The sequence below is a fragment of the Anolis sagrei genome, chromosome 6 (assembly GCF_037176765.1).
Source record: "Anolis sagrei isolate rAnoSag1 chromosome 6, rAnoSag1.mat, whole genome shotgun sequence".
NCBI classification, from domain to species: domain Eukaryota; kingdom Metazoa; phylum Chordata; class Lepidosauria; order Squamata; family Dactyloidae; genus Anolis; species Anolis sagrei.
In genome coordinates, this window is record NC_090026.1 from 96,650,734 (window position 1) to 96,675,892 (window position 25,159).

The following is a 25,159-nucleotide window of genomic DNA, read 5'->3' on the forward strand; positions in this document are numbered from 1 at the left end:
TTCCCCAAGATTTCTGCTTAAGAGCTTACTTGAGGGTTTACCTCTCTCCTATTAGATTATATGGCTCGGGATGGGAGGGGGGGGGGAATACCCAGGGACGGCCTTCCAGTAATGATGACCGGCTGGGATAGCAAACCATCAATGTGGAGTGCCCCCAGGGCCAGGTGCTTTGCCCAGTGGTTGCCTGGGTAGGTAGTCTGAGAATGACACCTGGCCTCATGCCATTACCCATGTTCCAGTACTCCCTCCACAACTAGTTACTTATTTCAATTACCAGTTTTCTAATTAGGTCATAAACATCCCATTATTTCTTCACATCTTGTGTCTGGTCTCTTTATTTTGTGGAGGGGATTCAACTTATATTTAAAAGGAACTGTTAATAAAATGTTTAAGATGAATAATTATTTTTAATAACTGGAAATAAAATTAAGAGAGTAATATATAGGTCATGAGAATATTCTCTTGTCTACTGTATTTCATATAGATTACAGGAAAGGAAGTTCCCTTCAATCTCAAATTGCCAAGTTACCTCCGTGTCTATGCTGTAATTCACTTTGTATTGATGCTGGGATTTTATATCGATATGTTTGCTTCCAAATCAGTAAGTAAAATATACATTTTTTCTTTTAAAAAAGCTGCTTTGTGTTTCTGAAATAAAGTGCTAATATTGGGAATATTTGCTTGCTGTGACAAGCCAGATATCTGCAAATATTTTACAAATGAGCTGTATGCCTGCTTGCTCCTGCTTGTCATGAGAGCAGTCAAACAGTGGGCAGTTTCCTTTCTCTGGTGAATGCCCTCGTAACAAACTAGAGACAGCATCCAGGTTTTCTTTTTGGCTTGTTTCTGTAGTTTTTTTGGGAGGAGATAAGCCAGGGAAAGGAAACTGCCCACTGCCAGATAATACAAGAAACTAATCACAGAGCAAAGCTCCATGATTTGTTTAACTACTCCAAGTCTAGGTGGGAGTAATTGAACAGCAAGGGCCAGCAAGCTGCTGGTTCATGTTGAGTGACAGATCTTGTAGTTTTTTGGCTTTCAGATTGGGCCAAGTGTTCATTATCTCTTAAAATTTAGGCTGTGAAACTGAAAATTATTGGGGAGTAGTTTGTCATTGTGGTGGTGGTTGTGTATCCTCATGTGGTTTCTTATGTTAACCCCAAAGTTACAAATTTCTTAGCAAAATTTGTCCAGAGAGGGGTTGCCAGGCCTTCTTCTGTGACTGAGACAGTGTGACTTGCCAAAGTCACTCCAGTAACCTATTTTGAGGATGAAGATGGAATCCAATTTTCTTAACACTGACATAATTGTAACATTGCAAGTGAATTCTTAGTTTTACTACTTCTGCTGTATTTCCATTTTCTGATTCAATCTTTCACTGATTCCTTAACTAATTCAAACACCTCAGGTCCCATATTAATTGGATAAGCAGATACAAAACAATTTGTGCATTTTAAAATAAAACTCCACAAGATAGTTATTGTGTGTTTCAACATCACGAGTGAAATTGCGTAATAGTATACACACAATAATCTGTGCAAAGGATGGGAATAATTCTTCAACAGCTGATATTATAAGACAGTGGAAACAAGTGTGAAAATCTAGCTTAAAGCTCTAGATGCTGTGTACACTATAGAAAATAAGAGCTAGACAGAAGGCCATATTCCAGGAGCTCTCTTAAAATCCATAAAGAACTATCATAAGAAAAAATGTATGTGAATAATATAACTTGGCATATGACTTCAGTATCAATTTTCTACTACACTGAATTATGAAATGCCCATAGACACAACTGGAACTTTTTTCTTGGCTATGTCACAAACATGGCATTGGTCCATATATATACACAACTGTTTTTCTCATTTTTAGACATATGTTCAATTCTATAATAGCAATAATGCACTTGGGACAGTGCACAATTTTATCATTCTCAAGTTATTATGGTCACTCTATCTCGAGTATTGTGCACACAAGCACATAATAGTTCTTTCTTGCCTGAAGTTCTTCTTAGTGTGGAATGCTTTTCTTGGAGCAGATAAGAAACTACTAAATAAAATCTCCAGACAAGAAGGTATTTGGTTAGGTTATACTTCCATGAACACTGAAGTCCTGTGGAATAAACTTTGCCGATTTTCAATTGGACTTGGATCCAGCTCAGACTGTATCTGTGGGAAATTCCTTGCACTGTAAGACACTGGGACAAGAACAAATCATTAATTCTACTTCCATTTAGATCTAGTCCTTTCCCTTATACTGCTGCATTCACTTTGGTGTCTTTTCTTTTTTCATAAATTCATTTCCCCAGTGCAACATCATTCATTAGCTGATGGCACTAAAATTTGTAGTTTATAGAGGTATCTATTAAAATATTTTGGTGCAAATGTACTTTTCTTATTTTTAATTTGAGAAGCCTGCCTTCGGCCCGGGAGGATGGTAAATATCCTACATACTCATGTGTAAGTCTAGAAATTTTAGCTAAAAAATCGAGCCTAATTTTAATTTAAAAATCAAGCTTAAAATTTGACTTATCCATGGTCAAATTTGAGTACTGTCCCTTAACTCTTACAAATAGGAAACCATTCCCTTTTCTGATTAGAGTGACAAAATGTGAAAGCTTAGTATGACATAGGACAGTTTAAAAGAGGCAATGCCCACCTGCCCTCTAAAGTAGCACCTTTTTAATACCTTGGTGGGATAAAGGCAAAGGAAGCCAGTAGCTGGCCCCTTGAGGCAATACTGGCACTTTCCCCTTTCTATTTCTGTGGAATAACCCTCAATTTATCCATGGGTCATATCAAATTTATGCCCCCAATACTTGTCCATGACTTGTACATGAGGTCAACTTATCCATGAGTGTACACAGTATATAGTTTGAAGCAATTGAATAGTTTGGAGTTTTAATATAGATGTTTCACTGAATAAAATATAGAATGTATCCAAAAAAGCTTTCTGTGGTGAATTGCATTGTTTTGTACATTATAGGAAACATTCCTGGTTCTAACCCACTATGTAAAGGAGGATGCAAAAGTGTTTAGAGCAGGCATGGGCAAAATTCAGCCCTCCTGGTGTTTTGACCTTCCAACTCCCACAATTCCTAACAGCTGGCAAGCTGGCAAGCTGGCTGGGATTTCTGGGAGTTGAAGTCCAAAACACATGGAGAGCCAAATTTGTCCATGCTTGGTTTAGAGTATACTACCAATTGTGACAATGAGCTGATGATACTCTTGAACACTAATTTTCTTTGTGATTATAAAATAATTGAAGTTTAATTGTAATAGCATACGTCTGTAAATGTTACCTTGTGTACACACATTTGAATGGGATACTTATGTGGCTTGATACATTTTTAAATGTTATGTAGTAATATTTTATTGATTATAATATATATATATATATATACACACACACACACACACACACATTACTCTGAGATTTATTTATTTATTTATTTATTTATTTATTTATTTATTTACTCTGAGATACATGATTTATGATGTAATTAAGTTAAAGTACAAGAGAAATATAATTTTGTTTGATTGCTGCCAATAAGCACATTTCAAAAATCAAACTGACATATAATTAGAGATCCTATTGTGGTTCTATAGGGTTTATTATTTGTACATACATACAGATACTGCAGTATATAAATTTCCTTTAATTTGTTATATTCATACTTTGTGTTATAATGGTTAGGTTGGGAAAAGGATTTTTCGATGACACTGAAGTGTAATAGACACATTCCTTTTTCTTACAGCCATACAATTAAGTTATGACATTTATTTTAGTGCATTCAGATCCTTTTTTTTTCTTTTTGAAGCATCATCTTAAAAAAAACTATATTTCACCTACCAAGATTCACTTTACAATCTATATCTTATAAATATAAATATGAAATATAAATACAGGCATAACAATAGTGACATGAGAGCGATTATGGTGTAGTGGTTTGAGCGTTGGGTTTTGACTCTGGAGAGTAGGATTTGATTCCCCGCTCAGCCATGAAAACCCACTGGGTGATATTGGTCAAGACATATATTCTTAGCTCCAGAAAATAGGTTTGCCTTAGCCACCATATATCAAAAGGCAAACCTTTTGCCTTAATGCCGCCATATATTGGAAGGAGCCCCCAGTGGTGCAGTGGGTTAAACCCTTGTGCTGGCAGGATTGCTGACCGAAAGGTTGGTGGTTTGAATCCGGGAAGAGCAGGTTGAGCTCCCTCTGTCAGTTCCAGGTCCTCATGCGGGGACATGAGAGAAGCCTCCCACAGGATGGTAAAACACCTGGGCATCCCCTGGACAATGTCCTTGCAGACAGCCAATTCTCTCATACCAAAAGCTACTTGCAGTTTTGAAAAAACCCCACATATCTGAAACTTCTTGAAGGCACAACAACAAAAATGAAATGTATGCAAGTAACATATGTATAGTCTAATAGACCTTAGCAGTCTGTGGCCCACATGTACCACTCAGATTCATATGGCTCATAGACAAATGTCAAAAGCCCTGTAAAGGCTTGGCCAACATTTATTGTTGATGTTGATCTTTCCTCGGTGAACATGATAATGGTAGTATGTTATAGAACACAAAGGATAAGCAATAGCCAAGGATGTGGAAGAAGAACTGACCTGTGTATTGAAATCAAATAATGTTTCTATTTGTGCATATGAGATGCATGTGTATGAAAAAGAGAATATGACCACACTGTGTGATGTCATTAAAATCACAAGAACTGCTTTAAACATTATTGGAATTGCAATGGAAATATGACGTGTGTACAAATCTATGAAATTATAAATCTGTGTTTATTTTATTTATTTATTTATTTATTTCGAGCACTTCTACCCCGCCCTTCTCAACCCCCTGGGGGGGATTCAGGGCAGCTTCCAGCCGGCACATATTCGATGCCTACAATTCAATACAATAAATAACATAACAACAATAAACATCAATAGTTAAAACATTAAATTAATACAATAAAATCTCATAAAGTCAGCCTGTGCTATTCACATAGCACATCTTTATAGATGTTTAAATGTAAGTCTTGAACTTATTTGGTGGTTATTCTCCCTTACAAGTGCATGGAGTACTTAATGAGATGTTAACTTTTACACGTGTAGTCCTCTGGTAGCCATTTGTGCAGCCACAAGAAAACAATTCTTAGCAAGGGCTAACAAACTCTGAATATCATAGTTTGGCTCTCAAGTAGTATTGTACATTTGGTTCTACTATGAGAAATTGCAAAATTGTAATATAAAACAGTGCATTATGGGAGGCTAAAGCAAAACATTATTTAATTACTTCTGCCTATCCACACAGGCACTCTAGTTCTTGCCTCCATATGATCACATTGTGGTTTTCTGTACCTTATGTAAAATTGGATAATTACCTTCAAAGGCACAGAACTGCTTGCCTGTGACATTGTGGTATCCAGGGCACCATAGCTTTTCTTCTAGGATAGTTTTGTTATCCAGTCACCATTCCCTAGACATTACCATTTGTTTTGCAAATCAGTTATTCATACTCAGTTAAATGTAATATATGCAGTTAAATGCAATTATGTATACTAGTCACAGGATTGTAGGGAAGTAATTATTTTGGTTTTAAAATGACTGCTTGGAACCAGAGTCTAACCAGAACCCATTCTTACACATGCCATAAGTCTCAGCTTCGTTCATCATTCTTACCCAAAGAAAGTCATATAAGCCATATGGGACAAAAAAGCAAGTCAAGAATGGGTCTGATGAAAGATACTTTAAAGTACGGCATTCTTTCTGTCTGCCTTTTAAAAATGAGTAACTTTTCTGCTTAATACTTTCTAATCCTACCTTCTCCTTTCCAAAATGGCTTATAGCAACAAAAACACACAGTAATCAGTACATTTATTAAAAATGTGTGAAATAGCACAGCAATTCACTAAAAAAAACAGGTAATCCCCCTCCTTCAATCCTGGACTAAAATGTCATGAAAGGTATTTTTATGATATAAGAGAAAAAGGTAATAAGTTATAATCATACTGAAGACATGTCCTTTTTATGATACCAAATTCTTTCATTATTGATAGATCCGATCATTGGAGTAAAAGCAATGAAGAATGTACCACCGTTAGTATCCGTTTATCTCAAGGAAGTAAATTTGTGTTTTGATCATTAGTGCTGGAGAGAAATGTGCTCTGGCTTATAAACTTTTTTGATTCTGGGTTTTTTTGGGGGGGGAGGGTGAAGGGGTAAGTCTGTTTTTTTAGTTTAATCGGAGTTAAAATGTTGAGCTAAAAATCTCTGGAGATTCTTTTTGACTCTTCAGTAAAACAAAACCCACTTAGAAGTATCCTAGATCTTGTAGTTTGATGAGTTCTCCAAACACAGACAAAAGAAGTTCACACCACTATTAAATTTGAGGATCCTGTCTGACAGCATGCTTTCTACAAATACTTTTGAGAAGAAGGACCCACTGTCTCAGTTGTAATCTTTTCTTACTATATATATATAGGTTCAAAGCAAAAGACAACGTCTGCATTTCCTTTGCTACCAATATTAAATATTGTAAAAGACGAATAAAAAATTCATTGATTATCATGCGTGTGGATTGAAAAATGCCTTCAAATTTTAATATTCAGGGGAAAAAATCAGAAAATTATTTTCAGCTATAATAAAATTATGAAATAACATATAAACATGAAATGCACAATAGCCTGATGGAGTCAATATTAGATGTGAATATTTTTAGTGTGTTTCTCTAGCTCCTTTATTTTTCTTTATTACAATAGCACCACTCAGGGTGATTACACTTTGAGTAACCCTGAAGAAAAAAAGGTATGAAATACCAAAAGAAGCCACATTTTCGGTTTGGAAGACTATATGAAACTCTATAAAAATTCACCATACAAATATATTACTTTTTTAAAAAAGAATATTTTGTCAAAGTATTTCAGTATGCTTTAGAATTGACAAATGTACTGCATTTAATAAATATAGTGTTAATAAATAGTGTTAATAAATATAGATAAAATTGCTCAGTCAGAAGAAATAAAGCTCATTATTGGGCATTTTATTTAATCTCTCAATCAGCATGGATATTACAAATATTAGGGCAGGGGTCCTCAAACTTTTTAAACAGAGGGCCAGGTCACAGTCCCTCAAACTGTTGGAGGGCCGGATTATAATTTGAATGAATTCCTATGCACAGTGCACATATCTTACTTGTAGTGCAAAAACACTTTAAAACAATACAGTAATTAAAATGAAGAACAATTTTAACAAATATAAACTTATTAGTATATCAATGGGAAGTGTGGGCCTGCTTTTGGCTGATGAGATAGGAATGTTGTTATTGTTGTTGTGTGCTTTCAAGTCATTTCAGATTTAGGTTGACCCTGAGCAAGGGCTGGGTAAATGACCTTGGAGGGCCGTATTTGGCCCTCGGGCCTCAGTTTGAGGACCCCTGTATTAGGGAATGCAGGGGATATGCCAAGGATATGCTAAGCTTAATAAAATGATGCTAGTACCTCTGTATAGTACTTCTGTATACAAAAAAAGCAAGCAGAATGTTAAATTGGAATTTAACAGTAGAACTGTTATTCAGGTTATATATTTCTGGGGCAAACTAGTTATCCAGTGTAGTATTGGAATAATTTATTAGACTCAAGTAGAAATAAATGTACAAGACAGAAACCCTATAAAATCCTGACAGCAAACCATGCTTTGTTGTGTTTGCACCTTCGTAGTATTATTGATTGGCTGTGTCTGCCATGAAATATCAGTGGCTAGAGAGTATTACAAGTGAAATGGGGATTGCAACCCAAAAGCACTTGTTGCTCTGAGGTTGGGGAAAGGTTAAAGAACATTTTAAAGTCACCAAATCCACAAGCCTTGCATCCAAACTCAAATCTCACTATCCTGACTAAACAGAACAAACTGCAGTCTTCCAAGTGTTACTTTATCACAACTCCCATCAGCTCTAATCAGGACGTCTAATGATGAGGAGTACAGGAATTCTAGTCCAGCATCTGGAGGGCCACATAAAATAACATGGTGGTCCAGATTATGATGGAAACTTCTCTCCAATATCTTTGTGTGTGTGTGTGTGTGTGTGTGTGTGTGGTATGTGTTTTTTTAAGCATATAGCTTGCTGGAAGAATTCTACCAATAGGCAACTTTAGTAACGGTCCATGTTACTAATGAGAACTTTGGACCAACCAGGTCTCTGTGCTACAGGCCTGATTGGGATGCTCCTCTACAATTATGCCCTGAGTGACAGTTGTTATCCCATTCACCAACCTAGAATTAAGCAGCGGTATTTTCAACCCAAGGGTATGATGAAATTTTCCCTTCTATTGGCAACTTTTGGGGTTTTTTTTAGTGTTTATTTATTTATTTATATACCATATTTGTGTCTTGCCCTTCTCAACTCTGAAGGGGACTGTGTGGCCTTACAATAGGCAAGAATTTGATTAATTCTTTCTGTGCATATCTATTGGAATTTTTTTCTTTGCTTTCTTTGATACTCAAGGATTTCTCTCTTCTTCAGTTTGTTATCCCCAGTCCTCATGGTGGATAATCAAATTTGAGTTATTACTCAATAATATCTGGGGACCCAAAATTAGTAAAAGTTAAAGAATTGTTGTTGTTCATTCATTCAATTGCTTCTGACTCTTTGTGACCTCATGGACCATCCCACCCCAGAGCGCCATGTCAGCCATCACCACCCTCAGTTCCTTCAGAGTCAAGCCAGTCACTTCAAGGATACCATCCATCCATCTTGCCCTTGGTTGGCCCCTCTTCCTTTTTCCTTCCGTTTCCCCTAGAATCATTGTCTTTTCTAAGCTTTCCTTTCTTCTCATGATGTGGCCAAAGTACTTCATCTTGGCCTCTAATATCCTTCCCTGCAATGAGCAATCAAGCTTTATTTCTTGAAGTATGGACTGGTTGGGTCTTCTCACGGTCCAAGGCACTCTCAGAACTTTCCTCCAACACCACAGTTCAAAAGCATCTATCTTCCTTTGCTCAGCCTTCCCTCTGGTCCAGCTCTCACATCCGTAGGTGACTACGGGGAATACCATTGCTTTGACTATTCGTGGTGACACTGAGGGAAAGGACAGGAGCCAGGGGATTGTGGGGTGGCTGTTGGGACAACCGCATCTAGTTCCGTCTTTACAGCCAGAACTCAGGGAATAGCCCAAATCCTGATGCAGGATTTGGGCTTTCAAATGAGATATTTTAACTCTGTGCTGATGCATTTTGTGACCTTTCCTGGGTTAAACCAAATCATCCTGCATACATTTTGTGGCTGTCAGCCGGTTGATCCTCCCTCACACCTAAATGGTCAATGTAGGTATGCCCAAAGCCAATAGGAAGGATATTTGTAGAAAATGAGGTGCAGAAAAGTTGCCATGGGGATGACAAAAAAAAACAAACAAAAGGGATTCAGAAAGATTTGTGGAATAGGGAATGGCGGGGTACTCAAAATCTATGGCAATAAAGACAAATAATAATAATAATAATAATAATAATAATAATAATACTTTATTTATACCCCGCCACCATCTCCCCAAGGGACTCGGAGTGGCTTACATGAAGCCAAGCCCAATAATGCATCACAACAGAAAAGCAATAACAACAGTGCAAAGCAGTACAAAATAATATGAATCACATATAACAATAGCACACAGAATTTAAAAGCTTATGGCCAGGCCAGATGTAATTATTTAAAATTTAAAAAATAACGCTGGGTATGACAAGATAGGCTATATCTTGTAGGAGGGTTTTTAAAAAAGTGAGAGGTACAGTCCAGCACAACCCAATGGTTAAAGTGCATTTGTAAGGACATTTTGCTGGGAGTTGTTCCTTTATTGTGGGAAGGCACACTGGAATAGCCACGTTTTCAGGCTCTTCTTAAAGACTGCCAATGTTGGGGCATGCCTGATATCCTTTGGAAGTGAGTTCCAGAATCGGGGGGCCACCACCGAGTAGGCCCTCTCCCTCGTCCCCACCAATTGCGCCTGCGAGGGAGGTGGGAGCGCGAGCAGGACATCTCCGAATGATCGAAGAGATCATGTGGCTTTGTACACAGAATTGCAGTCAAGTAGATAAAACCATTCAGGGCTTTGTAGGTAAGAACCTGCACCTTGAATTAAGACCGGAAGATGAACGGCAGCCAATGTAGCTCCTTAAACAGGGGGGTTGACCGCTCCCTGTAAGTTGCACCAGTTAGTAACCTGGAATCAATAGAAGAGAATGTGTAGAGAAAGCAGAGGAGAAAGGGGTGCAGAGAAAGTGAGGGGAAAGGGGTCAGACATGCTTATAGGGAGGAAGCTATAGGGAAAATGCTTTTATGTAGTTAATATGTAGGTATGGCCCTTCTCCATTAATCAGAATGTAAATGTGCCTGTTGCAGTGATGAGTTGTGCAGTCCTGTTTGAGAGCATTGGGGCATTAAATTTCAAAAAAGATTTATTTTTATAGTGTCTGTCTTCATTCACTTCCTTGATACCTCTCTAATAAAAGTCTTTTCTGGCAGAAAGTTGCTCTTAAATGCTGTCACTGCTCTTCCTATCTTGCCCTGGGAGTTTAAAAAATCTGCCCCCAGTATACAAGAGGGCACACAGTCAAACAGTAATCCTATCATTTTACCCCATTTACTTAATCTCTGTTGAGAATTTAAACCCAGAATCTTTGTACCAGAACTGAGCAGAATATGACTAAGTTAATGTTTCACCAGAATCAAATGCACATGCAGAATACTTCAAGTGTTGTATAGATTCTGAGTTAACGTACTGAACTGCTAAGAAGCAAAGGGATATATGTGAGATCATGTTGAAACTGTGATAAATTATCAAGCTTCTTGTCTTATTTTCTTTTCTGCATTTTTAAACAGGATAATGTTTTCAGTTGCCGCTACCCTCTCGAGAGCTGAGATTGGAAAATACAAAGATGTAATGCTATTAAGGGTTGGGGAGAAAAAGAGCAGATACGTGATATGATATTTATTTAGAAAACAGGTCTACCCCTTTGGTTCAGGTCATCAAAGGTTCAACAAATGTCAGGAGAGGAAACCATAATAGGAGTGAAAGAATTATTTTCAAGACTAACATTGTGTGAAGAATGATTTTGGGGAAAATATCCAATTTTTGTAACCTTCAGCCTTGAAACATAATGACATTAAGGGGGAATAGAGAATCTGCAGTGGATTTTTAGCTGTAAAGTTCAGAGTATCAGACTACTCTAAAAGCAGACAGTAACAAAGAACTATAATTGAAAGAGAAAGTTCAGACGGCCTCACTGGCAAGTTTAGAATACAATATCCCTCCAGAGAACTAGCGTAAATGAGTAATTTGTCTGCTTGTTGGTTTAACAGACGTTATCACAGGTAACTCTGCTCATGAGAGTTGGCTACATTATCCTGACATTGACCTCCATTGGCTTCCTGATGGAGCAAAGGTAAGTAATTGAGCAATTCCTTTCTGTATCCCTTCAGTAGAAAATAAAGTTTTTTGACTAGCAAAATTGTCTGTTACGATGTTGACCTTACACAAGGGAACAGATGCCAAAATGACACACACACTTTTCAGAAATATTACTGTCTTCATACCCTTCAAAACTGTATTAATGCTCATGGTGAAGAGATCTTGGTTATTGTAGATTTGATGAATTCTAAAGGGTCAACGTTAGACCCTACTACTTCCAAAAATGGTCGTTTCCCCCCTCTCCAGTCTGGAACAACAATGTTGTGCTGAAATTTAGTTAAATCACACTTGCTATGCAGCGTTCTCCTTCCTACAGGAACATATCAATTGCAGGCTGATTATAATGCTAATGGCACTTTCATCTAGTATGGTGGAAGAAGTCATGTTGATTACTAAAAATTGCCAAAGGCTTGCTTTCTCTCTTCATGATTGGATGTCCCTGATGACCCAGCCTAAACAATGAGAGAGAGAGAGAGAAGAATAGCTTATGTGTATGGCTATTTTGTTCAACACATGGAAATGATTTCTTTGTAATGATGTTTGCATTTTTCTCATAATTTTCAAGGTGAAATATCTGAACTGGCCACTTGGGGGAATCAACAGTCATTTTAATGTGTTTGCCCCTCAATGGAGCCATAGTAACATCAATGACAGTTTGACAGTGATCAGTAACTCATTCAATTACTTTTCAGACTGCAATGCAGTAAGATGTAATGGACCTATGGTATTATCTGAGTAATGACTAAAATAACTAGCTTCTTTAAAGAGTAATAATTTTTCCTAGAATTCCAAGGAACAAAGCAGTGATCACATTCCTTCCAAATAAAAGACTATTCCTTAAATAATCTATGCCCTATAGATTGGGTTCTTTTACCTTTCCATTCCATTTGAGTTAAAAACAACTAAACTCACTGGAGAAAGCGGACTGGTTTTCCATTTAAAATAAGCAAAAAATAAGCCAAAAACAGAATGAATTAATGAATGAAAAACTAAACACAATCTAGACAAATAAAAACATGTTATAAATGTAAATGTTAATGCAAATTAAATCTAACATTTCTTAAAATATTTAAAGGGAAAGGAAATGGGAAATGGGAAATAAATTGAATACATTTATTTCATTGCACAGAGGAAATACAAGAATAGAGTATTTTGGGCTTCTCAATTGCATTATTTTACTATCGCAATGTAATGCATTTGAGACCAATGAGTGGCAGTCCACAAAAATGTAGGTTAGATGGAAATTTTTGGTTTTTAAGGTGTTCTTATTTTATCTAGCATAATTAAATTTTAATGTATTGCAAAATTATTTGTATAAATGAGATTTTTATAAATAATCGAGGTTCTGCATTGGGGGAAGAACATAACACATATTCTCTGGAACATTTTTTCAGTCTCATATATAGTTTCCTTGTGGAGAGAAAAAGCAGGATATAAATAAACTTAAACATAATAATAAGTATAAACAGGTAGGATTATGACTATAACAGTCTTAAACTGTAGCTTTGACATACTGACAAAATGGTTTAGGGATGTTTAGGGGGCCATGGTTAGCATAGTGAGTTAAACCACCAGCTACAGAAAGTCTTGCTAACCGGAAGACTGGCAGTTCAAGCTGCGGATGGGGTGAGCTTCTGCTTACCTAGCAGTTCGAAAACAGCAATGTGAGTAGATCAATAGGTACTGCTTTCATGGGGAGGTAAAATGCACCCTGAAGACATGCTGACAGGGAATCCATGGACAACAGCAGGCTCCTTGGTATAAAAAAACGGAACAAAAGCACCTTGCCATGGTTGAATCGAGCATAGCCTCCAGATGCTGGAAATGAAAAAAAGAAGGAAGCCTTGCCTCTATGTATCAACTGTCTTTGTTAATTGTATAATGTCATTGAATCTTTACCATAAATGTATTCTGTAATGTGCTCTGAGTCCCCTCAGTATATTATTACCACTACTACTATTACTACTACTACTATGCTTACATAATCTCTGATCAGAAGTACAGCTAAAGAACATGAAAAAAGACCTGACTAATTTCACTTAATTACTTTAGACCTGAAGCTGGTTTCTTGGAATTTGCCCGCTGTTCTACTTTTCTGGCTCTCCACAAATTCGGCTATTTGAAAACATATATCCCACTTCTATCAATCATATATGAGGTAAGCACTTCATTTTAGTGGTTTATTTTTCCTGCGTTAGTTTGTGTGTGTGGTGACTAAATGTGAAGATGTTTTAGGACCATAGAAAACTGGCATTCATTATAAACCAGATGTGATACTATAAAATTTATATTTACAGATAAGCGAAGTACTGGGGATGTGTCTAAACTGTCAAGGAAGAAGAGTCTTACATAATTTGCCCTTATACTTTTAAACTGATGATAGGGAATTTACTTTTCACTATTTTCCTAATGAACCCAACTCAATGTGTGCAATTTTTATGCTCCTTTCCCCCCATATCTTCTCCCATTTTATCTTCACAACAGCAGTAAAAGAAGGGTTGAGAGATTGTTTGGACCGTCTGGAAGTCACAGATTGAATTTAACTGCTGAATGGGAATTTTTACATGATTTTCCTTTGGCTTATTCCATTCCTTTTGCCAAGTCTTTCTCAATCCAGTTTGCTTCATAAGTGTTGAATTGCAACTCACACCAGTCACAACCATCACAGCTAGAGAGGACCAAGTTGAAGAAAACTGCTCTAACCATTATATATGGCACTAGTTAACTTGTAGTTCAAAGCACCATATTGAGATGTATTCTTGAATGTCTATGGACTTGATCGTTTCATAATATGTTTCCTTCCTCAACTTTCAAGTCAAAAGATATAGGCAAAAGGAAACTATGTGCTACTGAAACAGGGACAGTTCAATTGTATCCAACATAGAGCAGCCATATTTTTCTCCACTCTTGCAACAATTTCTCCTATTATGTACAAATTTGTACATTGTAATTTGAAAGAAGTACTGTACATAGAAACCACAGTTACCTGGGTAGTTCATAAACATATTTGACCAGAGAACAGTCACCAATGTGAGAGAAGAAAGTTGAACATATATCATGAAAAACAGTGGTTCTATCATTAATTTTGAATCCTAGGGTTAGTGTCTTCTATGTGCATTCTAATAGGGCCAATCCTATTGTTAGGTAGAATAAAGCAGCTACTACACATTTAAAGAGTCATAAAAGAGCAACAAATTGTCAGCTGTTTACTAAGATTTTATTGTACTTTTCCATCAGGAATAGGGAGAGAGCACTTGTGGAATTTCATGCCTTGTCTTCAATGCCCTGTCTAGGCGCTATGCACCTAGACTGCTATTTGTGCTAAGAAAGGAAAATATCTTGACGGTATGCTTGGATCTATTTCACAAGGTAGACTTCCGTATCTTGAGCATTGCCTGAAGTTTCCAGCAGTGTTCCACTGTAAATCAAAGAAATTTCATACCACTTCATAGCCAAGCCTAACCTCCAGGCTACATCATCTAAAAGAGAAAGAGGAAATTCTTGGAAATTCTTCTTATTACTATTATTAGTATTTATATCCCACTTTTTCTCTGCCAAATAAAGACTCAAAGTAGTTCAAAGTAACTAAAGAGAGTGAGGGAGTGATGGTTAGAAACCCCTACAAAACTTTGTATTAGACAGCTGTGTTAGCATTCATAGATTTAAACAAAATCATGTTGAATGCCTAATATTAATTTGTGAAGTTATCTTAAAATAATAATCTGCTGCATTATACACATAAGGTGGACCCATTGGCCATGATAAGAGCCCTGGGGCATTAATATCATTGGAAAAAGTCATATTTGAACCTTGCATTCAATGGAGTAAGTTAGTTTCCACTTAGGTGTGACAGAGTCATTACCGATGTTAGCCTTAGTTGGTGTGTGAGCTGGCTTCACCACCACCAACTAAAGATGATGATGTATGGTTCCAGATGCTTTTGCCAATTGACCGTAAAATTGCTGTGCATTTCTGGCAGGGCAGCCAAGTTAGAGCTTTTAAAATAGCCATGCCTGAAGTTCAGAGCCCACCGTTTGGAAGCTGCTCATTATTCTTCTCCTGCCCCCTGATCTGTGCAAAAGAAAGACTTCTGGAATCAATTAGAAATGTCTGCCCATGATGAGATTTGCACGTGAATTTGGAATTGTGAGGCTTTGATAGTGTCAGCCAACAGCTGCAGTTTCAGGTGGTAAAATCAAGGGAAGAATTTTTACAGGCCTTAATTACAATCAGAAAGTATATATTTATAACTATTTGAGGAAGAGAAAAACAAGTCAGGTTGGAAACTGTCAAGTATATCGTCCAAGATGAGACTTAAAATCTGTTTCATCACAGGAAAAATAAATAAAGCAACTATTGTTTGGATTTCATAGTTCTTAGACTGCACCGAGTGGTTATGTGAAACTAGAAATTATGATGTTGTCTGTAGTTATTGCTACAAAAGGAACATCTGACAACATTCATGTCATTTCTGTTTGATGAATCAAAGCAATAATAAACGAAGATATAACATGGCATACAAATGCAGAATACAAATTTACCCAGATAGATATAATAATCTGATACAAATATTTTTCCAGCATTCCAAGTATTTACATATTTGTATATATTTTACAGTAAATAAGGAATTGTAGAAACTATTTTGTGTTCTAGCTTTCTAATGATTTATTAAGAAGTTCCTATCCCGTCATGATTGCCGTAAATAACAACTGTGCGAGAGAATGCATCAATTCTATATGTGTTATGAAAAACAGGTAGGTATTTCATACACGCTCCATATAAAAGTATAATCTTCCCCTCTTTCACATTCTGAAAAATCAGCATCCATTCTTTCCCATAACATTTTAATAAGTAGGAAAAATGTACATAGAAGCTGCTTTATGGATCAGATAATATTGGAAATAATACCTTTTCAGTTTTCTCTGTTGATTTAAAATGCCACTACAAAGCCTACTAGAACTTTTTAGGATGGAATATCTCTTCAAAATATATTGTCAAAGTTTCATTGCAGAAACTCTCAAAATAGTATTCACATATTTTAGAAAGTAGTAAAATAACCACTTCACTGCTATTCTCGCCATGTCAACTAGCAAAGGATTTTTCAGGTTTTTTTTTTTTTTGGTGAAAATTACATTGAAAAGAATTTTGGGAAAATACTGAAGTATTGTACAAAACCCAGAAAATTCCAAAATACAAAAAAAATCAGCTAAAATTCACAAAACAGAATCCTCTCTAGCGAGTAGTTATTACTGTTTGTTCATGAGATGAAAAAAAAAGTTAAGATTATCACTAGTTTTAAATATTCAATGTGTAACATGCAGCCTTTGTTTGAATTGGAGAGGGAAGTACCATACTTGTATGGAATTGAAGGCTCCAGTTGAAGAGATTGGGTTTATTTTCCTATACAAACTGCAGATGAGGATCTAGAGATATTTTACATTGGGAAGCCAAAGGGATTCTGATCAGGATCAGGCCCTCCATGCTTCATTTTGAGGTTTTTTTTTTTTTTAAAAGCATTGGCATAATTAGCTGCTACTTAGACAGTTTTCCCCTGAGGTATGTAGTACAAAGCAGGAGAGAGAAGTAGTGTGTCATCTCATTTGAATAACATTGGAGTAGTTGGCTTTGGAGTGACATTCATGCTGTATTCTGCTCATTCATGCACAACTAATATTTGCTCACAACCTTCCAGGAGATTACATTGAGTAAGGAATATAGTATGCTGAATTATCTGGTAGAGTTTACTTCTGAATCTACTTAATAGTAAAAGTTTCAGTCTTTAAAATGCTGATGGTTCTCCCTTATCCCCAAATAATTTTCGTAGCACTATGAACCATCGCATTTGTTAAGTATCCCATTTGTGGTTTGCTGTGAGTTTTCCGGGCTGTATGGCCATGCTCCAGAAGCATTATCTCCTGACGTTTTGCCCACATCTATGGCAGGCATCCTCAGAGGTTGAGGGGTCTGTTGGAAACTGGGCAAGAGAGGTTTATAATATATCTTCTGGAACATGACCATACAACCTGGAAAACTCACAGCAACCCAGTGATTCTGGCCATGGAAACCTTTGACAGCACATTATCTCATTTGTGTCTCTCTGAGTATGCCTAAATCTCACCATTTGCTCTTAGCTGTATGAAATGATAGGGTCATACTGAAAATTCCATTATATGTTCCTATTAGAAATTGCCTTGCAGCAGTCTATCATCTTGATTTGCACTCATATCCCTAAAAGGGGTGGAATTTAGGTCTAATTCCCTTGTTTGCTTTTGATGTGGTAACGTTATGATGAGATTATTTCACCTCATCAGTTTCATACAGTGCCGATTATGGGCACCTCTCCATGTGATGACAGCTGGAACCTTCCATGTCAGTCATCCTGTCAGTTGTCAAGGCATGGAAAGTATCACCTATCATCACATGGGGATGGTTGGGCATGGATTTTCACACTGTGAAATTAATGAGGCAAAATCACCTTGTGATAACTTTACCACATCAATTGTGAGCATATGAACTGGACCGTGGGCAGCAGCAATCAGGCCTCATGGACTCATTTCAACGTAATTGTTGTAATTTCAGAGTGACATTGTTTGAACAGTTAAAACCTGGATATTAGCTTTTTGCTTTCCTTTCATGACATAATTTGGGTTTTCTTTTCACATTTTGCAGAATATTTTTCTTGTTAGGTTATGCAGTTGTATCATTTTTCTCCACCTGCTTTAAGAAAAAAAATCTGTTTTTAATTTTTATTTCATGTCAATTTTTAAATGACTATTTTGCTAGTTTCTAAGAACCAGTTATACTTTATAGCTTTGGAGATCTATCAGGCGTTACAATACTTTTTTTGTGGAGGGTGTCCTTTAGACTGTTTTTAAAAACAAAAGCACTGTGCCAAATCTTTAGTAATAACTGTCATGCCTTGATTTTTACAAAGAGCTTATCTGCGTTATTATACATTTTAGGGGACCTCTCTTTTTATTGTTCTTAATTTTCCTGTTTTGTTTTTCGATTTGTTTAACTGGATGTATTTTATGGTTTTTATGGTTTTATTGTTTTATTTATTTTATGGTTTTTATTGTTTTATTGTGCTGTTTCAGAGGAAGCCAAAACCACCTCTGAGTATTCCTTGCCTAAGAAATTCATGGAGTCACCATAGGTCAAAAATTAATGTAAAGGCAGATACATGGTTTATTGTAAATCATCTCAAGTATTGATTGAATCAGGTATCTGTGGTTGTCCCCTTCTGACAAATAAAAGAACAAACTCACACACAAACCCTTGGTGCTTTTTATAGGGCTTTAGCAGAAAGGTGGCTTGTTGTGTTACCCATTCTTGTAGACCCATTGAGGTCATCAGGATTTAAGGAGACATCGGATCTAATGAAAACATACACAAAAAGGAGTTGCTTCCTTAAGTTTATGCAGAAATATAAATTACGCCATTGAGATTTCAGGCCATTATTTGTGCAAACAGATCTAGTGAAATAGACAAATTATGCCTGTGCTCATCGAGTTACTTCTCCACTCAAGAGATGCTTCATTTGTGAGACTGGTGAGAGTTCTGTGTATTATTAATAGCCTCCAGTGTGTGCTATTACTGCCATCAAGTGTAATTATATCATTCTGCACATGTTACTGTTCGCATACTGTAATTTCACAGGTATGACAGTTCTCTTATGATTCAATCTTGTGGAAGATATTCAGACAACAAGGTATTCAGTCTACTGTAGGAATAATAATTCAATATTCTTTCATTTGAAAATAGCTGACAAATGTATAACAGAACCAGAAAGAGTCTTTTAATTGAATTAATGGCATTTTAAAATAAGGGAAACTGGTTACACTATACAAATATGCCATCTTCTTGATAATGAAGAATACAAAATAAAGAGTTCAAACTGAAAGTATTCATTTTAAATATATTTGGGGGGGGGGGGGTTGGAACTAAAAAAGGCAAAAATTGGAGTTTATTGCAGTTTTAAAAGTAGGTTAGACTCTAATAAATTAGATCCATCATGTTACATAATTTTGGCTGAAATAGTGTAGAAATAGATGTTGCTAATGTGTGTTGACTCAAAAGCAGTTTCTTTTCAAGAGACTTTCAGCCAATATTGTCATGTATATAGAGTTTTCAAGATGCAACAAATGTGGGAGGGCATTAATTCAGTACCAAAGATAAAGAACATCTTCCATGAATCATTTTGTAACAGAACACATAGAGAGCATAGAGGCTTGTTATAAGATGAACATTTTGGCTTGGCAATAATAAGAAAGTATGCTGGCGCACATTTCCTGACTGTTCCTGCATGACTTTGCCTTCAAGTGGAAAGAAGCAGGGAAAATACTATCTGTATGAAAACCAGCAACATAACAGCCACATAAAATTTAGCACCTGTCACTCTTTAACAAGCCAGGCTCTAGAAGCCAACTACAAGCTCTGCCTTCAAACTTAGTATTTTATATGCCGGGCAAGCCAGAAGTCTGAACTTGGATTTACAGTTCTAATATTTCTGTGGCTTACAAGTTGCTCATTTACTGGTGATAGTAGGAGCCAAGCAATAGTACTTGGATACTTGGACAATAATTCCATTCCATTTAGCATTTTCTGGCTTATCATTCTTGTTTATAGTACTTTGATAACAATTACAATAAAAATATGCATGGAGTCATAAATCAGTGTATATTAGAGCAAAAAACGACTAGTACTTGGAGAGACAACTATGAAAGAACTAGGCAAGATCATTAAGTTTCAAGGTATATTATTGAATACTAAAGTTAGAATTATCCATGCCTTCATATTCCCAAAATGTATGCATGTTTGTGAAAGTTAGACAGTGAAGAAGACTCATTGGAATAGAATTGGCTCATTTGAGATTTGGTGCTGAAGTTCTGTGGATACTTTAGACCAGAGGTTCTCAAACGTTTTCAGCCGCAGAATCCTTCTTTGAAGTAAAATTTTCTTTTGGAGCCTCAATAAATGTTATTATATTTTATTATATATACATTATATATTATTGAGCAAATTTAACCTTTTGCCATGCAAGAAATGCACAATCAAGGCAACCCCAACAGATGGCCACCCATCTTTTAGGGTTCATCCAGGGGCTGGATGGCCCAGGGGCTGAATAGCCCCTGAGGTTGCTCCTATTGCTATTACTAATAATAGTAGTAATAGTAATAGGAGTAACCCCAGGCGCCATGCAGCCCAAACTCTTCCTGCCATGCAGGAAAAGCACAATCAAAGCACCCCCTACAGATGACCATGGCCATCCAGCCTTTGTAATAATAATAGTAATAGCAGCAACTCCCTTTTGTCATGCAGAAAAAGCACAATCAATGCACCTCCAACAGATGACCATTGCCATCCAGCCTTTGTAATAATAATAGTAATAGGAGCAACCTCAGGGGCCATCTAGTCCAACCCCTTCCGACCCTTGAGCGGTGGGACGGTTTTGGAAGCAAAGAAAGCGAGGGAGAAAGGATCTCGGTGGCAAGGGAGGCAGGGGAGGAGCAGGAAAGAGGAGGAAACCTTGGAGGGGGAAGGAAGAGGAAAGTATGCGTTGCGGAGCCCCAAGACAAAAAAGACAAAAAGATGCTAAACCAAATTAGGCCTAAACTCCCCCTCAAAGCTAAGATAAGTAAACTGAGACTGTCATATTTTAGACTTTTTTAAAAAAGTCATGGTTCACTAGAAAAGACAATGCTTGGTAGAGTGGAACGCAGGATGAAAAGAGGAAGGTTGTATTGTAGATGGATTGACTCAATTCAAGGAAGTCACAGCCTTAAGTTTGCAAAACCTGAGAGTGGCTGTTGATGATAGGTGACTTGAAGGTCATAGTGTCACTGTTAATCGAAATTGACAGCAGTTAATGACAACGACAAAAATTAAGGATATATGAAAGCATACAGGTTGATTTAATCAAAGTAACTTTGTTTTTTTTTTTAAATGTCTAAATTTATTAGCTGCTTATTAGACATGGCAGCACTGCCAGATGTATGGGATTGTTTTAAACATTGAGTATGATGTTTTTCCTATGATGTGGACCCATTAAAATAGCTGTAGCGGTTTCTCTGTGGATTAGTAAAAAAATATTTTGGAAATTCTTGCATTCTGTGCAGCCATCTATTTTAAGTAAAGAAAAGAAGATTGTTAAGCTACCAGTGAGAAGTGTGAATATTGTGATTGGCCACTGTGCCTAAATCTGTGGACAGGTATAATGCAGAGTGCAAATGAATTGCTACTGTATAAGCTTGAAACTGCAGATGTGAAAGCTAAAATAATATTTAACTATTCATGGTATAATGAATTCTTGCTTGGCAGCTGGCATTCGAAGTGTACTTGAAAGGTACTGTTGGCCTAAAGTGCAAGTGATTTGGCAGAAAGCTGGCTTAATATATATTCTCATAGACTGTCTGTGCAAGGATGCTGGCAGTTTTAGTGTGATTTCTATTCCAGGAGACAAGTTTCTGTCCAAGATAGCATATGAGTGACCAAATATTTTCCAGTGGAATCTGGGCACTGTAAAATTTCCGGAACTGAGCCGAAAGATTGCAGAGCTTGCTAACCCACACCTCCCTTTTGCATACCAGTGTGATGGTGAAATATTTCCAGCTAGAGTACACCGTGATGAAAGGCAATAAATTGAACATGCGATTCCTCTTGGTAGTATTTTACTGGTATTTTTAATGGCAGTATTGCATTACCACCAATTGGTGACACTTTTAAAAAATACGTTTTGACAAGATTATAAAATGCCTAAACCTTTTCAGCTGATTTTCCCTTGAAATCAATAGCAGCCATATTGCTAATAGCTTCTAATCACATCCCACAAAAACCAGCAATTCTCAGAACAAACCAGATGTAAATGGAAAATTTGCCTTAAGAAATCAATTACGAAAAATATGGTTTTTGCTTATCTTTCCTCAAGCGTTTTCAAATCTGTTTGGCAAATGTAGACTCTCCTCTTTTTGACATGCTGTTTAAATGTAAAAGAGGCTGTATTTCCATCTCCATTAAAAAAAAAAAAAACAGACTTTTCATTATGATGCACCACACTTTAGGCTAAATTAGAGCCAGGAGTTTACTGTTAAACTCTTTGTGAATTTTGACTAAATAAATTATAACACCTCTCTCTGTTTCTCTCTTCTAGTACCATTGTTTAATATATATCACATATGGAAAACATGTTGTGTTTGTGTTGTAATTCAGCTTTAATGATGCAACACTTGGTTGCAGTGAATTGTTAGAAGGCTGTGATAGTGTTAGTTTAGTGCTTTAGACATTGCATGTTCCATAGCAATTACAGCCCAGCTTTCAATAATGGCTGTTGGCGGGATATCCACAAGTGAAGTCATAGCAATTTGGGAAGGGGGAGGAGAACTAATAAAAATGCACCTGCCTTTTGGTGGAAAAAGAGACTTTAACATCTTTGCTTTGAAGTTGGGTGAAGTCTGTGGTATTAACTAACAGATACTGGTATTATGATGCAGTAATCCAGACCCTCGGGGGAGTGCAGGGATTTCTAATACAAAAAAGCTGCTATTTTCTAGTCACCATGACACTCTTAGTGAAGAATGGAAATAATGAGGTGGTGATAAAAAGGAGGGTGTTAGCTAGCTATAAAGTTAGGGATATGTGAAAAAAATTGCTTGCAGTTTATAAGGTTTAGTTTATAGCTAATCAGTTCAAGAAATTCTAATATTTATTTTTGTCAGTGTGCACTGGGTGGTGTGCCTAGTGGTGTTTGTGTGTGTGAAACGTCCTGAAGGCACATGGTACAACAGACACATCCTGAAGCAAAGCAGATCTCTGTCTGGTAGATGCCTGGAAAGGAGGGTGATTGAGAATCATGGACAAAACTGAACTAAATTACCTTGAAAAGAATAAGCAAATATATCAATAAGTAACCTCTAAATTAATGTTTATATATCAAAAATAAATTATTACTGTTGACATCTTCAAGACAATCTTGTTGGAATTAATGTGGAATTCGTATTCTAGCAGATACTATTTGCAGTCAAGCTGATTTTGTTAGTTCTTCGAGATATTTGGGAACAAATGTTTGTTCCTCTGTTCTACTGTATGGTGCATTCAAGCTCAACTCTTAATGTGTGTTGCAGCTTCAGTGTGCTTCATCTGTATACTATTAACAAATTGCTTTTTAAAAACTTTTTAAATGATACAAATAGTAAATATTTATCTATGATCATTCTGTGGGGAAACAATATCCAGAGCTTGAAGTGGTGTTAAGTGACTCTAGTTTGGCATGTGGGGTGCCTCAGGGTTCTGTCCCCTTGTTCTTTAATATATACATGAAACTGGCAACTTTAATGACTTGCAAAAAGCAAAAGTCAGGGGAAAATCTGAATTCTGGCACAGAATTTGGACTATTCTTGACTTTGAACTTGTAGGAATAGTTGGGCCATTTCCAGAATGGAAATTCTGCAACTATCTCTTTTGCCCTCCTGTGTCATACTAAACACACATTCCAGCCTCCATGTCACAGTGGTTTTTGGTCACAGCATTGATATGGATCCAAATTTCTGTTCATTTTGGAATAAAAAAGTTTCGAATAAGAAATTTCATGAAAATCTTCTGAAGAACAACAGTGTTGTGAAACTAATGATTATTCGTTTTTAAAAAGTATTTAAAATAGATTTCTACTGTTCTTTGCTGTATAACTAGGCAGAGTCACCGTACAATCCCCTTAGTTTGTCTTGAGGGGTTGATATGTAAATTGATTGACTGACCGCTTGACTGCACAGTTGACTTTGCCTCTTCCTCTTTTAAATACAAAATATGCACTTTCACATGATCCTATAAGAGAAGGCCCTTAGGAATTGATATATTCACAATCTCTAATTCATCACGTGTTGATGCACATTGTATACTTCTTACTCAATGGTGGAAATTGTCTGACCTTTTGATCATATTGCAGATGTACATTGATGAATCCTGACTTATCATTCTATCTGAGGTACTTACATTTATATACACATCTCATATATGTGTGTGTGTGTGTGTGTGTGTGTGTGTGTGTATAAGCACATGGGTTCTTTATTGATAAAAAAAATGAGCAAACATGAATTAATGTAACCTTTAAAGGAAATGGAGTGAAATCATCTTCTGTGCATTTAATGCTAACATCTTGATATGTAAAATTGTCTGGAAACAATTTTTCCTTCTATGGAATTCTTTTGGCTCAAAAATGACTCTCCACATACAGTTAAAATAATATCCAGTCTTTTAATACTAATAACTGAAAATTGCATCCTGAGGTAGTGGTTGCCCTGACTGTGTCATGTTTTATGCATTCTCTTAACTATTGACTTTCTCAACTATATTTCACACTTTTTATGCATAACATTTCTTCATAAATCTTTATATACCTCCAGGTATGAAGATATACATACCCACGTTCCATGAATATGTGTTTGGACATGAATGTACACACTTGCAAAGTATACACACTCATCTTAAGTTTTCTCTAATACCCAAACTTTTTTGTCTTGGCTTCTTACAACCTAGTTTCTGAAAATGAGCAGATTCAACCTTCCATGGATTGAAAATCATCCCCCCCCCCCCCCCGCAAAAAATAAATAAATCACAACTCGATGTAGCAATTTTATATGAGACACCATTTTCCATGCCATTGTATATGATTGGGTTTAGCATTTGCTATCTGTGGGGATCCTGGAATAAA

At 36.5% G+C, this 25,159-nt stretch overlaps 1 protein-coding gene across 1 annotated transcript in view; it reads left to right on the forward strand.

The window, feature by feature from the left end:
- AGMO (alkylglycerol monooxygenase) overlaps positions 1-25,159 on the forward strand; it is a 149,010-nt gene that overhangs the window by 69,317 nt on the left and 54,534 nt on the right. The window contains exons 10-12 of the mRNA XM_060782152.2: positions 485-601; positions 11,349-11,431; positions 13,510-13,615. Coding sequence (XP_060638135.2) covers positions 485-601; positions 11,349-11,431; positions 13,510-13,615 — 306 coding nt within the window. The remainder of the gene's footprint in view (positions 1-484; positions 602-11,348; positions 11,432-13,509; positions 13,616-25,159) is intronic.